General features: G+C 41.2%; 2 protein-coding genes across 2 annotated transcripts; both read left to right on the top strand.

Annotated features, from left to right (window-relative positions):
• Positions 1-6,764, top strand: chrna9a (cholinergic receptor, nicotinic, alpha 9a). The gene is made up of 7 exons (XM_005741133.1): positions 1-115; positions 279-424; positions 1,806-1,960; positions 2,083-2,263; positions 2,721-3,072; positions 3,392-4,002; positions 6,429-6,764. Exons 1-7 carry the CDS (start codon positions 70-72, stop codon positions 6,597-6,599), a joined length of 1,662 nt encoding a protein of 553 aa, XP_005741190.1. The 5' UTR covers positions 1-69; the 3' UTR covers positions 6,600-6,764.
• Positions 6,765-12,704: 5,940 nt separating this feature from the next.
• On the top strand, positions 12,705-14,888 carry LOC102216047 (D(1) dopamine receptor-like). Its single transcript, XM_005741132.1, has one exon. It carries the CDS (start codon positions 12,870-12,872, stop codon positions 14,238-14,240), a length of 1,371 nt encoding a protein of 456 aa, XP_005741189.1. The 5' UTR covers positions 12,705-12,869; the 3' UTR covers positions 14,241-14,888.

Here is a 14,888-nt window from a genome sequence, read left to right as displayed (position 1 = left end):
TTAGGACACAAGCTGTCCCAGCGACTGCTTTGCTGAATAATTGATCCTTGGGCCTGTGACCGGTTAAGAATGAGGAAGGCATTGCTGATGGTTTGGATCGGCCTTTTGGTGCGAGGTCAGTTCTCATTTTGATGCCGCAGCTGTCACTAACTGTTGCACCGCTGAGGCGGGAGTTTGCTTTAATAAGCCAAGTTAGATTTGTTACTCTTCATCATCTGTAGTTTCCTTCTCTCTGTTTAGTGCAGCCTTCCATTCTCTTTCTGTGTGTTGCTCCTCAGTGTCCCATTGTGCTCAGGGTCATTATGCCCATAAACTTCTAAACGACCTGATGGAGAACTACTCCAATGCTCTGAGACCTGTAGAGGACACAGACAAAGCCCTCAATGTCTCCCTGCAGATCACTCTGTCACAGATCAAAGATATGGTGAGTAGAGAGGAACGTTTGTGGTCGCCCCCTTTTGTTACTTAAACTTTTCAATACGAGTCTGGGACGCGTATGTCCAAATCCAAGCCATCATTTCTTTAAAAGCCTGCAGGGGAATATATAATGTGGAAAAAAATTAAGGTATTTTGCAGTTTTTTTTAAAATTTAATTACATTTATCAATAGCTAGGTGTATTTGTTCCCTTTTCAAACTGTGAGATGACTGCTATATTAGAAGAAACATTGTGTGGATTTGACCACTGCTTGGCCACACCGGTTCAACATTTTAACAGTGACATGCACAGTTTTTGCAATAAAATCCAGAGTGGCATTATGCCGAGGTTGCACTTTAACCCTTTAAAGCATGGACAATGAAACCATTGCAGACAATTCCAATAAAAAATTTAATATATGAGTTTTAATTTGTGTCATATTTTCTACATCTGGCTTTCCCCCCTCAAATGTATTGCTTAAAGATGTATTATGCAATTTATTTTGGATTTTCAGAGGAGTAAAAAATCCCACTGATGATGCAAAAGTCCTAAAAACCCAGAAAAAAATCCATATATTTAATATGCTTCAGTAGGTGTTAAGGGTTAATGGTGTGTAATAAAAAACAAATAATGCGGTATTATGCGGTAACATTTTACATCGATCTGATGACAATCTGAGCTGTAAAGATAAGAAATTTAAGAAGCAGCTGACAGTCACATTTTCCTGTAACATGTTTCAGATGATTTATTGTACAGTGGTAATAACTCACATACACTCAGCCTCCACTTTATTAGGCATGCCTGCGCAGACTAATGCAATTAAAAACACTCACCCGCTCCATCTTTTTGACACTCAGTCGTGTATGTTTTAGTGCTGAGGTTGCTCTGCGGTTGTCATAATGAAGATAAGCAATGTTGCAACTGAATAAAGATATAATCATATTTATGCTAATTTGAAGAATTTGCGATTTCCAAATGCCAAGCACCCACCAAACCCCATGGTTCCCACACTTAGTCCCCTTTATACCAGCCTGCTGTGTTAGACCCTCACTGGCTGTTATGAAACTCCACGCCTCCAGTTTGAAACTCAAGCATTCAGTAACAAATTTACATTTCTAAAAGCACTAGCTGGGAAACCCAGATCATTTAACCTTTGTAGGCCTCTTCTCAGATCTGACAAAGAGGCTGTTTTCACAGAGCTTCTTTACTCCCAGTGGTCACATCTTCAGAGCTACAGATAAAGATGGGTTTCAGCATACAGCCTTTCAGTGTACTGTGAGGATCACACTCAGGATAATGTAGTATAAAGTAGGAGTCTTCAAGTGTACTCCGTTTGTGGGAGCCATAAATCGAGGCACTGTCACTGTGTCTATGTTCGTGTGTGTTTAGGATGAGAGGAATCAGGTGTTAACCACATACCTGTGGATCAGGCAGGTCTGGCATGATGCCTACCTGAAGTGGGACAAGGAGGAATATGATGACCTTGAAATGATCAACATCCCCAGTGACCTGGTTTGGAAGCCCGACATTGTCCTCTATAACAAGTCAGTAACAAACAAAGACAGAAGAACAGAAAGAAGATGAGGAATCATATTTTTATAGTTAATCAAATGGAAAAGGTGCATCTGATCGAGCTCACGCATTCCTTCTGTTTTTGTCCACGTAGAGCAGATGAGGAGTCGTCAGGCCCATCCAACACTAACGTGAAGCTGCGTTACAACGGAGAGATCATCTGGGACTCTCCGGCCATCACAAAGAGCTCTTGTGTGGTGGACGTCTCCTACTTCCCCTTTGACTGGCAGCAGTGCAATCTCACATTTGGCTCCTGGACCTACAATGGAAACCAGGTGTGTCTGCACACAGGGAGCATGCAGAGTAAGAAGGAGACAGATATATGGCTGACAAACACATAGCGTCTTAAATATTTATCAGTATGTTCTCACTGCTGAACTCAGTGATAGAAAGTATGGAAACACTCATGGACAATACTGAGTGAACAGATGAACACAAGCAAAATGTGCTAAAGTAGATGTTTAAGGAGCTTATTTCTCCATACAGTTGTGGTAGAAGTTTAAATACACTCTTTGTGGTAATTTTGAGCTTTTCTTTGAACTGTTGTTTTCCAGGGTGGAATGATTTTCTAATTTGCAACACTGGGTTTAAGTTATTGTGGTGGGTGTTGTTTTTGTGTGATTTAAATGTTCATTTTCTTGGTTTTAACATGATTTCATCATCGTAGTTCTACTTGTTTGTACATGTTTCACTAACATCTTTTCATCGTGCTTTTGTATGGACTCCACACAGGTGGACATCAGTTTGGGCATGGACAGCGGGGACCTGTCTGACTTTGTGGAGAATGTGGAGTGGGAGTGTCACGGCATGCCAGCGGTTAGAAACGTCATGATGTATGGCTGCTGTTCCGATCCTTACACTGAAATCACCTACACCCTGCTCCTGAAGAGGCGCTCCTCCTTCTACATCTTCAACTTGCTCCTCCCCTGCTTCCTCATCTCCTTCCTGGCTCCGCTGGGCTTCTACCTTCCAGCTGACTCGGGGGAGAAAGTTTCCTTGGGGGTGACGGTTCTGCTGGCGCTCACTGTGTTCCAGTTGTTGGTGGCTGAGAGCATGCCTCCTGCAGAAAGCATGCCCTACATAGGTCTGATTTATTTATGGAAGTATGGAAACTGTTGAAAGTCATAATAAAAACAGGCATAATAAAAATGCATAAAAATTCATTCAAAAATATAAAGCACAAGGTCAAGATTTTGACCAATTTTACACATAAATCGGGGCCCCACTGGTTACTTAGTCTTGTGGTTATATATTTAAATTTTGCATGGTATCTCAAGATAAATAAACCAGTATTACCTACTTTTAAGCTACCCATACACTTGACCCTATGTATTTATTATTTTTACAGACTTTTTAATAGACTCTATTTATAAATCTGTAATTTCTTCTATCTTCCTTTTTAGGGAAGTACTACATTGCCACCATGACTATGATCACAGCCTCCACTTCTCTCACCATCTTCATCATGAACATTCATTTCTGTGGTGCTGAAGCCAAACCAGTCCCTTACTGGGCTAAGGTGCTCATCATTGACTACATGTCAAAAATCTTCTTTGTCTATGAAGTCGGGGAGAACTGCACCACGCCAGAAAGCGAGAGGACCCCGCTCTACCCAGAGGAACCAATGGGTGATAAGAGCTGCTACCATGACGACTGCTTCCATGATGGCTTCTACTATACTGACAGTGATCCAAACAAATACAGCAATGGGAATGGTGTACATCATCACAAAAACCATCACAAAAGACAAGCAAACGGCAACACCAACAGCAGGCATCACCATTACAACAATCATAACAACCACGCTTCCAGGCTGGAGAGGGGTGACGCAAAGCATGAGCCCACTCAGCGTTACCACCACATCAGGAGGGATGAACTAGATTACCAGGCTCCTCGGCATCCACTGCACCTCCAACACCTGAATGGGGGGTTTAAGGAGCAGATCCTCTATTCCTCAGAGAAGATTCAAGTCCCTGCCTGTCCCTGCTGCTGCCCCTCTATCCAACATAAACAGGTGACACTTCATGCTGTTTCATCCTTTACTACTTTTAAATGCAACTAATATTAATTTAGAAGTGATATGTAGGACTTTTATATGTTTAATATTTTTTGTTGCCAGTGTGTGAGTGGTAAAATGACATCTTCTCCATGTCTTTGGATTGCCCCTTACAGCCTGTGAACTTGGTGAATGGGGAAGGAGTTATTTTCATTTTAATGATCCCTCCCTCAGTGTCTCTCTTCTGCCCCTTTGCCATTACGGAACAATAGCTGGCAATGAACAAGGAAATGTACAAACCACAAAACAGTTTGTTTCATCACAGCATAAACTCTAAAAGAAACTCCAGATAAGGACAGAAACCAATGAGTAATCAATTAATGAGGATTTTTCTTTAAAAATGTTAGCGAGGACACAAACTAAGATTAGTGAGCTAGCTGCTATGTTGGCAAGTCAGAAATCCATTTGTGTTGGCCAGGGGTTAAACTGTGCTTTGTCAGATAGGGGAAACCCTAATATCTGGTTTAGTTGTGCAACCTTGGAAAACCACCTAGAAATAGACACACAAAACTTTAGAAGCTTATTTCTGCCACTGGAAGGAAAATGCCAGGAAGATTTAGATCAAAGTCAAATTTTTTTAGATATTATCTAAAAGTTTGGGGTTAAATACCTGGAAATTTCAAGCTACTTCTGAATGATCTATAAAAGCTTGTATTGTGAGTTCCAGTAGATTGGTTTTCTTTGCATATAGACCAGTAACACTCTGTTCCTGCTGATCTGAAGCTTACTGATCTTTTGGGATTTAACTGAACTGAACAATATGTAAGCTGATCAGCTTAAATATAAATTGATGTCTTGATGTAACCGTACACTGACAATGAACGCCACAGACTACCCTGCACCAGTCCAACATATTGCATCACTGTAAACTTCACTACAGTACTGCAAACTAACCAGTTTATCCAGTATTAATCTGTACTAAACTTCCCAGTATTTTCATGGATGAAGCACTGAGCCAATATCTCATTTTTAAAAAATCATGCGTGATTTAGAAACACAGTGCTGAGAAAGAAAAAAATATGTTGAGGGTGTAAGTGGGAGTTGGATATTATTTTCTTTATATTAATCAAGCATCTTATGGTATCAGGAGGAAGCAGCACCTGACTACAGCATTAGGGAACCGGTTTCTGTAGAAATAGTCCAAATTCTTAAAATTGTTAGCATGTCTACCTATCGATCCCGTTGTTGGTTCTTGCACTCGTACTACAATCAACTGATTTCAGTTTGCATTTCAGAGGAGGAAAATAGCGACAGTCTAGAGCGTAGATATGGACATTTATTTTATTATTATTGCACAAAAGGACAAAATAAATGGTAAAGTGGAAAACTGCATCCAGGACAGAAACAAACACATCATGCTGCTAAAACAACTTTGGGTTTTTGAAAGCATCTGCCAAGAGGGCATGCTAACGTTAAGCTAGTCAAGAATCCAGAGTGAAATCTGAGTGAATGCTGACTCCAGCAGCAAGACCCTGAACTTCAACTGGTATAAAGCAGATGAGCAGTTAGGCTGCATCCTGGGAAATGCTGGAACATCATAACCGGATAGTTTCAGTCCACTTTAACACTTGGAATTGTTGCTAACACTGGCTAACATGAGGCAGAAGAAAACCAAATAGGACAACCTCAAGAGAAAAAGCCAACCCCAAGCTTTCTTCTTGCTAATGTTAGGTAATTTTAGCCTGCCTAACTATCGAATGTAGTGCGAGTAAGCTAATTTATTCAGACCCTCAGGGCTGCCATGGCTGGTAATCTGGATCGTTTTAAATGGCTTAATCAGTAAATTAATTTATCAGCAAAGTTATAAATAGCTTGCAAACCTTTTTTTATGCACATGAACACCAAAATGCTTCATCAGCCAACGTAAGCCATGGTGCAACTTAAGTGTTGAGTCCGACTGTGTGTTTATCCAAGAATAAATAAAAGCAATGGTACAAAGCAAGAAACTGTTTCCCACAGAAAAGGGGGGGAAATGAGGAAGATTATAAGGAGGAGACACTGGACTCACCTGACAGCACTGATAGTAGTAAAACTTCCAGGGAAAAATCTTTTTAAAAACCTTATTTGGGGGAAAGCCAGCAATTTGTAAAAGTGTTTTTGTTAGACTTCCCTGGTGATGTATTCTCATGCCCTGGTGTCCTTTGAAATTAAATTAAATTTAGACGATGTTTCAAACTAAGTGTGTTAAAGCATAAAGGACCTACAGCAAATGCAACACTGCAACATAACAGTGCTGAACGGTCTGGTATGAACCTCTTGCTGTCATGTAAATTCTAGAAACTTATAGACTGCAGTTTGTCTAATGGCCACAAGTGTCATTAGCAGCAAAGGCTTTCTGGATGTTATATAAATAACCTTTAAGTGTCCATCTGTCCTGTCTTCAGGTGGTTAAGAACATCGAGTACATTGCAAACTGTTTCCGTGAGCAGAGAGCCACGTGCATCAAGGTAGCAGAGTGGAAGAAAGTTGCCAAGGTGATGGATCGGTTTTTTATGTGGATCTTTTTCATCATGGTCTTCCTCATGAGCATTCTCATCATTGCCAAGGCGTCTTGATAGCTTCTTCTACTTTTCATCAACACTAAACCTCCAGTCTTGTTACACCTCTGTTCGACTTTAATGCAACATGAGACAAATGAAGACTATTTTGTCCGCAAGAAAACCATGTTTCATGTCAGTATTGTGTGTGTGTGTGTGTTTGTGTGTGTGTATGTGAGTGTTTGTCTGGGGTTTTTGTTTTGTTTTGACATAAAGAAGACGAGGTCACTGCACACAAATCATCCATTTAACCACATGTGTGCACGGAAAGCCTCTCGGTTAGTTTATGTAAGATCTGTTTGCATGTGTCACAGAGCAGTGGAGCAGTAAGACAATCCAGGCCTTGCCTTGAACATGCATGGACTCTATTATTGATGAGCTAACAGCCAAACATCCAGCTATAGGCATTACATTTCTTGCCTTACGTTTTAAGCAACCAGAGGATGCTATTTTCCAGAGTTGGCTACGATGTAGGAGGGAGCACCAAGAGGAAAACCTGAAATACTTTTGAAACAGTGTAAATGTCGATGACACAGCCTATGAATCACATCTGTCCTTATAGACACTATCACTGGTAGATCGTGTGAGTTAATGCTGTTAAAGCCACATGAAACTGACATTGGTTTACAAGTTCTCCATACTTGAAGAGAAAAGGTGAACATTTACCTCACAAAGACTTTTAACACACTATCTGACCTTAGTGATACTTTTTCACAATAAAGGGTGATGCACTCTACCTTATTGCTAATTTACACTTTGCTCAATGGCACAATTAAAAATAAACCTTTGATATTGTGTTATTAAAAATGATTGTTGCTCAGTTTGTGGTGGTTTAAATCTTATTTGGTGTGTTTGTGAATTCTGTCCCCTTCTTATTGTCCTGTTTTTGTTTTTGTTTTATATAAAATGCAGCTTATAAACTTAACATTGTATCTTATCCATATCACAGACACTCATTTTCCCTCACCTGTTTTTTTGATGATTAGCAGTTTGTTTGGACTGTAGAGGGCAGGCAACTGAATGAACCTGGTTTATTTTATTTAAATGTTTCAATTCAGAAAAGAGCCTCTGGAGGGCAGATTAGGTCAAATTAGAGACGATTCAGTTACTGACTGAATGAATTAATGAATGAACTTGCATAACCAAATGTCCCATAGATACTTTAACAGTACAAGAGGTAAAAACAGAGGATAGAATCATAAATTAATGTATTAGCACTTTTTCTATAAGTCAGTACTCATTAAAATCAGGTAGACAAGCATATAAAACACACACACACACACACACACACACACACACACACACACACACACACACACACACACACACACACACAGCATGATCCAACACAACTGGTTTGGGAGTGGGTGAAGGTCTGGGAGGGAAATCCTTGAAAGCTTATACAGATTTTCACATTTTTGGCCAACAGTCAGAGGTTGGGCTCGTTCAGTGGGCCTCTGGTTCCTTCTGAAGGACAATGATCATCCTCATGTGGCCAGAGTGTGTAGACAGTTCCTGGATGGCAAAAGCATTAATGCAACTGACTGGCTCTCATGTTCCTAAATTAAAAAACACAAAACAACAACAACAACAACAAAAAAGTACATTGTTCTTTAAATCTTTTTCGAATTGGAAGGAAATATTAGTAATAGGAAGTAATAAAGTTTATTGCAGGCTTAAATTGAAGTTCATTATTATTTATCTTCCCATTTTCAGACACCAAATAAATTCCTTCATAGCTGACTAAGTGATTTTCTTTCTGCAGTATTTTTAAAAAAATTACATCAATAATAAAAAAAACCATTCATTTTTTGTTTATTTTTTTAAAAAAAGTCTACTGTCCTCCTTGTCATTGCTGTCACAAAGACATCGCTGTCAGGCTGTTATGAGAAGAACTAATCTTTGCTTCCATCTAGTGGAGTTTGGAAAAAGAAATACTGAGTTGGCCTACAGTTAGCAGCGTGCTATGAAAGCAACACGAAGGACAACATTTAGCTGATAATTTCCTCTCGCCAAGAGATGCAACACAAAGTTATTGCAAAGACTTTTAGACATTCTTGTGCAGATGTGTCTGCTTCAGTCTGTTTCTTTGGATTGTTTGACCTCAACAAGGACAGAATAACAACTCATTTTTGACCCCTGGTACCTAAATGACAAATACATATATAAATATCACATTACTATCCTGTTGACAACACTCCTCCCAACCTCTTCACAAACTGCTTGTATCTGCATTATCAGGCTGCTTCTTTCTGGACTGTGTTTTCTCAGAGCAGAGGCCTGCTGAGCCGAGTGCTTCAGATATACAAACTTTATTCAATCATGAGAAAAAAAGCAGTAATGACAGTTAGAGTCCAGAGGGACCATATGGTCTGACATACCTACCGAGATATCTACAGAACTACAGTGTTTTGGGAGAATAATGAGGATAAACAATAATTCATGTAATTCATCAGTTTTGCACTTTGCTTTTTCCTTCCTTGTTCACAAAAAGTGAAGAAGAAAGTGGAAGAAGAAAGGTGTATTAGCCTCCTCTACTTCCTAGATAGGAGGAAAAAGAGGAAGTGAGACAGAACTAATAGACATTTCTTGGTGGTGCACATCCATGAACGGGGTGTGATAGGTGGGAGCAGGAATCTGGCTGAGCTGCTGGCCACAAGAGATGGAAAGTACTATGTTGTAGCAAAGAACAGGTGCTGGAAGTCATTTTGCTTGGTGGATATTATAAAGCAAGGTAATTAAAAAAAAAGCACAAAATCACAGGAAATTGCTAGAAAATGGATGAAGATGTAGCTCATCACCTACAGATGGAGAAGTGGTTATTGAATGAGAACTAGGAGCAGCAGAATGTAACAAATTAGCACTATGAGAGAAATTTAAAGATGGTTCAGCAAAAATCAGAGGAAGGAGAAACTGGTAAGAGAAATGGGGAGGATTTTAGGGGAGAGCCTGAGGAAAATGACAGAAAGGAGAAGATACAAGAGAAGCAGTTGACTGAAGTTCTGAGTAAGACTTGACTGATAAGACCTCACAAAGTTACCAACATGTTTGAGGAGCAGGTGGAGTAGAAAGAGAAAGGGATAAAATCAATGGAGGAGAGGATCTAAAAAGATTACAGTAAAAAAATAAAAATACTGAAGGGGAAGTTCAGGAAATACAAAAGGGAAGATGTGACGAGAGTTTCTTTGAAGACACTTAAATTAATTCGTCCAGAGTTCAGAGGAGAAGAGGGGAAAAAGCAAATGGATGATGGACTCACAGATCAGAGGAAGAAAATTCACAAAGAAATGGACATGCAGATGGAAAAGCAGAGGATGGAAAAGCTGAGAACTGAGGCCCTTGGAGGATGAAGTAAAACCCATCAAAATAAAGTTTGAGCAACAACAGGTTAGTGAAGAAAGCCCCAAGAGACACTGGAGGACAACCTGTGAAGAGAACGAGAAAAGTGCGACAAGGAAATCCCAAAGATGGAAAAGCAGTTTGACAGTAAGTGTTAGGATCTCTGCAGAGAGACAGCACAGGGACAAGAGATGAGACTGAATGCAGCTTTGTGAATGCTGGAACTTACCACTGTGTACAATAACAGGACTAACCCTTTGTGTTAAATGTTTACCATTCATGTGTTTGCTGGCACAATAATTACTATTATTAATTACTATAATATGCTCTGGCCTTTAAACTGTCTTCTTTGATTTGACCATTACCTGCAACAGGGAGTTAATGCCCATGTGTAAACACTTTCATTTCAACGAAGAGACCTAATTCCTTTGTATGTCTTACCCTGCCAAAAGCACAAAAAAAGTACAAAATCTCAACGGTGACAGACATAATCTGATGATCACCTCCACGCCCTCTGCTTTGTGCTGCTATCTCTATCTCTTTCATTTAAACCTTTTTTCGAATAAAATCCCATTGCCATTAATAAAGATCAAATATTGCTTGAGTGCTATTTCAGCATCATTACCGATGTTGTGACTTCAACTGTGCCATCTGCTTCTGTTCCCAGCCAAAAACTCTGCTTTTATCCACTGCCCTGTGCGTCTGTGTGTGTCTGTGTTTGAGTGCACTTGTATTACTGATGTTGTGGGAACAGACCATTATTCTGTTTATACAGTCTTGACCTAACTCTGTTTTGGAGACAAAATATGAATTCCAGTAATGTAAATTACTTTATTTCAGCTGAGCACTTGTTCTCCGACTTCGTTTCAGTGTTCACCTGAAAGTAAAGTAAGTAAAGTAGTAGTCTGAGTTTGGGTTAGATTAAGTCTCCAGAAAAGAAGTATATGTCAAAGTCCTCTGAAGAAATGTGTATGTATGTCATGTATATATATATATATATATATAACAGCTAAGATACTGCGCAGGACCCTCAAGCTCCCAGGCCTCTGGTAGAGGACCCGAGCTTGAAGGATTGACCGCATTTTTTTTTATACTTCAAGTTTGGGTTCTCTACCAGAGGCCTGGCAGATAAAACAGTACAACACAGTGCATGAATACATGGTAAAACAAAACATAAGGGAATACAGTCTGAATCTCTGAGAGTTAATATTACAAAAACACCATATCACCATCATCGTAAGTAACAGCCAGCAGTCTGTTAACTTATTATAAGACTGAAAATGTGACAAACTGGATTTTGTAGGTGTTTTTGTTACCTTTGGATACAGGCCAGCTGTCTCCTGGTCAGTCAAAGCATCTTTTTGAGCAGAAAATCAAACTATTGTTGTGAAATTGAATAATTTGATACTGTAACAATTCTCCTGTGTCCTTGACCAAAGCATGGATTTACAGAAATTATGTGAAAATAATGATTAGCTGATAAACCAATATAATGAGATTAAGGACATGATTGTTTGGATACTGGGTGATTGAGGGAAAATAAACACTACAAATGATGTGACTGACTTCACTATTTTGAAAACATGCAAATATTTTTGAGTGAAACCAGATGAAGAGATGTCATGGTCCTGGGTTTTTGATGCAACGTTGTGTGTTATGGACTCTTTTTTAATTAATGGATTGCAGATATTATGTTTGTTTACATCCTCAGGCTATATTTTTAATACTTGGCTATAGTTTTCTTATATTCCGTTTCAGTTTATTCTGCCTGCTGTGTGTTTCCCGTACCTTGTTAAGTCTCCGGCTCTGTCTTGGCTGTCTCCTGTTTTAGTTAGTTAGTTTTGTTTTGGTAACTTTTGTGTCATTTTTTAGGTTTTAGTTAAGTTTAGTTAAGGGTTTAGTTTAACTTTAGTTCCAGCTGTGCTCCCACCTCTTGTGTATTTATTTTCTGAGGCTCCTCTCTAGTAGTGTGCTCCTGTATTTTGTGTTTTCCCTTAGTTTTTCCTTAGCTTCTGAGTTTTCTGCATTTTTGATTCCAGCACTGTCTCGGCTTTTGTATTTTTGGTTTTTGTGAGAATACTAAAATACAAAGCAATACAACTTTTTGGAGTTAAGGACTGTTTCTGTGTCCTGCATTTGGGTCCACACTCTGCCTGTCACATAGAATATCTTGACAACTATATTTAGATAATAAACCAAAAAGCCATGTATTCCTGTCATACATAAATATTCAAGACACTGTTATAAATAAAGATTAGAGACACTGAATGTGTCTGTGAGGAAAGAAAAAACAATTCAATTCAATTCAATTCAATTTTATTTATATAGCGCCAAATCACAACATAAGTCGCCTCAAGGCGAAAACCAAAACGAATATCCTGATTCAAATGCATGAAACAAAAAAATTGTAATAATAAAATGGGGGGATTTTAGTTTCAGCATTTCTGGCTGTAATCTCTATGAACTGAAAAACTGGCCTAAATTAATGGGAACATCTGTAAAGGAAAGTCTTTTGTGTGTTTGTGTTGAATCATCCTGCTTTCATTTAGTTACAGCAACGTCTCCACTGATGGTAAGAGTCCTGAGATTAGGAAAATAAGAGAGAGCGAGAGTGAGAGACCGGGAAGGGATTAATCTCAAACAGTAATGCAGAATGAAACTGTTCACAGAGAAAATTAAAAATGGCTCGACATGATTTCTGCTTTTCTCAGGTGGCAAACTTCTCTCAGCTCTGCGCGTCTGGGAGCTGTGCTGTCAGCAGTGAGCATAGCTGGTGGTGCATCAGGTCCCCAGTCAGTCTGCTGTGCGCTCAGAGCAGAAGCTGAGATCAGCCCGAGTGGAGCAGGGCACTCAGTCGCCACTGTGGGTTACCATTAAGACTCTTGTTTTGTTAGTGGCGAGGATTCTCGCACTTTCACTTCGACATGTGGCCGAGCGCAGGACGAGGCGATGAATAATACAACTGGCTTGGCGCTGGTAGGAGCTAGGAGCCGGGAAGGGTTACCGGCGCACCGCGTCTTGACGGGCTGTGTTCTGGCGCTGCTCATCATTTGGACACTTTTAGGTAACTTCACGGTGTGCGCGGCCGTTTATCGCTATCGGCACCTGCGCGCAAAAGTAACCAACGTCTTCATCGTGTCGTTGGCTCTGTCGGACCTCCTGGTGGCCGTGCTGGTGATGCCGTGGAAAGCGGTGGCCGAAGTGGCCGGTTTCTGGCCGTTCGGGGGCTTCTGTAAAACCTGGCTGGCCTGCGACATCATGTGTTCAACGGCCTCCATCCTAAACCTGTGCGTCATTAGTGTGGACCGATACTGGGCCATCTCCAACCCGTTTCGCTATGAGAGGAGTATGAATAGGAGGGTTGCATCCGTCATCATCGGTGTGACCTGGACAGTGTCTGTGGTCATCTCCTTCGTTCCTGTGCAGCTAAACTGGCACCGGGCGGAGATCGGTGACCCAACCGGGGAGAATCCGGCGCACTACGGTAGTAGTACTGACAGCTGTGACTCAAGCCTCAGCCGCACATATGCCATCTCCTCCTCCCTCATCAGCTTCTACATCCCGGTCGCGATCATGATTGTGACATACACACGCATCTACCGGATAGCCCAAATGCAGATACGCATGATATCCTCCTTGGAGCGGGCTGCTGAGCACGCGCAGAGTTGCCGCTCGGACGTTCCTGAACTGATTTCACACCTGTGCACAGAAATGAGCACCCGCTCGTCTCAGTCTCACATCAGTCTACATCCGGACTGCCAGCCCTCTAATCAGTCACACTGCGAGCTCAAAGTCTCCATCAGAAAAGAGACAAAAGTGCTCAAAACTCTGAGCATCATAATGGGCGTGTTCGTCTGCTGCTGGCTGCCTTTCTTTATCCTCAACTGCGCTCTGCCTTTCTGTCCCGGACCAGCTGCTCCGGCGGCCCAACGCGGCCCTTACTGCGTTAGCGAAAAAACTTTTGATGTCTTTGTGTGGATCGGCTGGAGCAATTCGTCTCTAAACCCGGTCATATATGCGTTCAACGCGGACTTCAGAGACGCTTTCCTGCGCCTGTTGCGCTGCCGGGGACGCGGCTTTTTGGCCGCGGTGAGTGCCGCGGTGGAGACGGTAATGGCGAGTAACCAGGCGGGAAACCCCAAGCGAGAAAGCCCGACGAAGGTGAGGCTGGACGTCTCCTGCGCGACAAACACGAGGGGAAGTGAGGACAGCGGGAACACTACGGTGACTGTGTTTTATCACAGAGGGACGAGGTCAGAACAAGTGACGGACACTGAGGACAGGAGCGACAGAGACAAGCTGACGCACATTCCCATCTGAGCGGGATCATTTCAGGGGTCGAGGGGTAAGGCAAACACAAGGAGAACAGACTAAACCCCGGATGTAGAGGGACAGGAAAAGTGAAGCACTGAATTTTTTCCCACCAGGGAGATCTCGAGGACCCACAAAATAACCCACCTTACTGCTACACTACATCTGGATGTCTTCTAAAGTCTTTTTCCCATCCTGGGATTAGGGAGTGTGTTTGGATAACTGTGGGTGGTGCAGCTGTTTCTACCTGTGTGTAGACATAAGCTTTATCTTTGCTGATCAGTGCCCAACAAAATCTTTAGGTTAAAATATTCTGAATCAAAATTTGAAGGGGGGCTGTTGAAAAGTTTATAAAAATAGCAGGCTGAATTAGGTGGAGAAGAAAAAGGGAGAAAATATGACCCTTTTATGAAGAAAATATATATAGTTGTACTTTGGAAGTAAAGGGGACACCCGTAGGTGAATACATGCTTGAATCAGGCAGAGGGAGGTGCATCCTTCTCACCCTCACCTCCAGCTTTCAGATTGGAGTAGATGTTTTACATGGATGGGTGGATTAACAGAAAAATTTACTCAGTAGGACAGAGGTTTTGCAGAGTGGCCATTCAAAAGGCAAATAGCTGGCTTTCCTCTCTCTCTTCCCCCAGTGTGGAGAGA

Source organism: Pundamilia nyererei, unplaced genomic scaffold (assembly GCF_000239375.1).
Source record: "Pundamilia nyererei isolate P.nyererei 1_Seehausen unplaced genomic scaffold, PunNye1.0 scaffold00107, whole genome shotgun sequence".
Lineage (NCBI taxonomy): Eukaryota > Metazoa > Chordata > Actinopteri > Cichliformes > Cichlidae > Pundamilia > Pundamilia nyererei.
This window is presented reverse-complemented; position numbering and strand designations above follow the sequence as displayed.

Excerpts from the sequence above, each read along its gene's own strand:
- chrna9a (XM_005741133.1), top strand. The coding sequence starts at position 70 with ATGAGGAAGGCATTGCTGATGGTTTGGATCGGCCTTTTGGTGCGAG. Across the intron at positions 116-278 it reads GATCGGCCTTTTGGTGCGAG|TGTCCCATTGTGCTCAGGGT; the intron begins GTCAGTTCTCAT and ends GTTGCTCCTCAG. Across the intron at positions 4,003-6,428 it reads CCTCTATCCAACATAAACAG|GTGGTTAAGAACATCGAGTA; the intron begins GTGACACTTCAT and ends TCCTGTCTTCAG.
- LOC102216047 (XM_005741132.1), top strand. The coding sequence starts at position 12,870 with ATGAATAATACAACTGGCTTGGCGCTGGTAGGAGCTAGGAGCCGGGAA.